The sequence below is a fragment of the Amphimedon queenslandica genome, unplaced genomic scaffold (assembly GCF_000090795.2).
Source record: "Amphimedon queenslandica unplaced genomic scaffold, v1.1 AMPQUscaffold_13507, whole genome shotgun sequence".
NCBI lineage: Eukaryota > Metazoa > Porifera > Demospongiae > Haplosclerida > Niphatidae > Amphimedon > Amphimedon queenslandica.
In genome coordinates this window covers 498,283-500,310 of record NW_003546257.1, presented here as the reverse complement: position 1 = coordinate 500,310, position 2,028 = coordinate 498,283, and the positions used below count along the sequence as shown (strand labels likewise).

Below are 2,028 nucleotides of genomic sequence, written 5' to 3'. Positions count from 1 at the left end.
GGGACTTCCCCTCAGCGACAGGCGCCGAAAGCTCATAATGGAAGTGCCCAGTCAGCAAAAGATGACAATGCATGTACACGTGACAGTGACACAGAAACAGCAGCTGTGGTGGACATTTTACAAATTAACAGAATTATGAATATATAGTTTTAAAAATCACAGGCACAGATACATTTCGTATTACAACTAGTCAATAATTTATAGCAGGACAGCAGTTGGTACAGAGCTGCAGGAAAATAAATCGATGACAAATGAACGTTTATATATTATTAATCACTGATCAACGTTGAGTTGGCGATCTGATAATTTAATCTCTTGTCCTGGTTTAAAGGCGGGCATACCAAGATAAGGACAGCTAGCACACCTGAATGCATCACCTAGGTAACACTGAGAAAGAGAGACAAAAGATTACTGCTTGTATTAAACCCCTCTCTCTTACACTGCCACAAGATGAGGTCACGGTTTTCTTTACAGCTGGCTTTGAAGGATCAAGTAACTCATCGGCTAAACCACAAGAGCTATGGAATGATCTCAATCAGTTAAATGAAGTACAATATATATGGCATACCAGTTCTTACAAGCCTTTCTTTTACCACTAGATGGACCACATGAACCTATTCATGTGTTAATAAGAATGTATTATTATTCATTGTTATGTAACTACATGTACTCTTGATAATACACATGTGGTCATCTTATATCCTCTATCTAATTTCTCTGACATTTCTCTTATTCTTTTGCTCACTTTTCAGGCTTGAAGGATCCGGTCTTAAAAAATCCTCTTCATTCAATAAAGTATCAGAATCCATCAAATCCTACAAGAGATATAATCAAGCCACACCCAACTAATTAATTAAAACTAACCACATCATCATCCAGCATGTCATTTGCTGCCAGTGTCCATATTTTTGCTGACTCATTGTTACGAGAAGGGCCGGGCCGTAAAGGTGCGGTATAGTTAGAAGTTCCTCCGAGATTAATGGGAGCACTGGCTCCTAACTGATAGGAAGGTTTCTTAGCTTGAACCTTAACGAATGAGAAGAAGATAATTAATGAAGATTCAACAGAATATAGTATACAGACTTCTTCTTGGGAAATACAAAAATGATACTGAAACGAGTAAACATAAACATACATAACGACAACAAGTTTTACAAACAATCTCCGATAATGCGTATACATGTATGACACTATCATTACTGAAATTAAATTAAAAATAATAATTATTAACACAATATTATATACATGATGCATTTTATTCATTTGGGTTACCGTAGCAATCAAAACATTGTCGACGTTAATTCCAGTCTTGCTTAGCTCGTCTATCAGGCCTGCTTCATCTGATGGAGGTGTGCTGGAAACCTTTTAAAAATAAGAATACGTGTAAATGATACGATTAACAGACACTTTTAAAACCTTGAGCGGTTCGATAAAACCAGCCAATCTCAGAGACAATGACAACTGACTGAAAGTACGGAAAGAAGAAGAGGAACATCCTAAAGATAAAATGGAGGAGATAAAAAATTCACTGTACAATAATTATGCCAATTAAGTGGGTGTGGTTATTGCAACATGCAGGCATTCGATTAAAAAGGTAAAAAAACTGCAAAAAGCAAGTGAGTACTACATACCGTCTTTAACGATCGGTTCTTTTATACTGATACCGGCTGATGTTTTTAAAACACGTGAGACTTCCTCTAAAAGGTCACTGCCATGAACATACACTGTTGGAGGGATTGAACCCAATAATGCATAATCAAACGTTGATACGGAATACTCAGCTGCAAAAGAAAGAATATGAGGGCTAGCTAAGCTATGCCTTCTTCACCTGATTTTAGTCTATCAACATGTTCCAGCATTATATCAGCTCCTCCGTCCCTCTCCGCCCATTCCTCCCGTATACTAGTTAGTACAGGTTGGAGACTAGCTGGAGTGCAGCCTTCATGCCATAATACAAGAACCTTTCTCCTTTCCATGAGTTTGTGATGATGACAGCAGCAGCAATTCAACACGTTCGGGAACAGATTA

The 2,028-nt window shown here is 37.8% G+C and overlaps 1 protein-coding gene across 1 annotated transcript; it reads right to left on the bottom strand.

The window, feature by feature from the left end:
- Positions 1–115: 115 nt before the first annotated feature.
- On the bottom strand, positions 116–2,025 carry LOC100640608 (anamorsin homolog). Its single transcript, XM_003383822.3, has 9 exons — positions 1,829–2,025; positions 1,632–1,781; positions 1,417–1,496; positions 1,273–1,362; positions 865–1,026; positions 746–815; positions 569–614; positions 440–518; positions 116–387 (listed from the first exon to the last, which is right to left on the bottom strand). The coding sequence occupies exons 1-9, from the start codon at positions 1,974–1,976 to the stop codon at positions 274–276; spliced, it is 939 nt and encodes a 312-aa protein (XP_003383870.1). The 5' UTR covers positions 1,977–2,025; the 3' UTR covers positions 116–273.
- Between the last annotated feature and the right edge of the window lie 3 nt (positions 2,026–2,028).

What these genes read in the sequence shown, in the direction of transcription:
- LOC100640608 (XM_003383822.3), bottom strand. Translation starts at nt 1,976, where the DNA reads ATGGAAAGGAGAAAGGTTCTTGTATTATGGCATGAAGGCTGCACTCCA. An exon ending in TGTTGATAGACTAAAATCAG is followed by an intron (nt 1,782 to 1,828) that starts GTGAAGAAGGCA and finishes TTTCTTTTGCAG; the next exon opens with CTGAGTATTCCGTATCAACG. An exon ending in GTTTTATCGAACCGCTCAAG is followed by an intron (nt 1,363 to 1,416) that starts GTTTTAAAAGTG and finishes TATTTTTAAAAG; the next exon opens with GTTTCCAGCACACCTCCATC.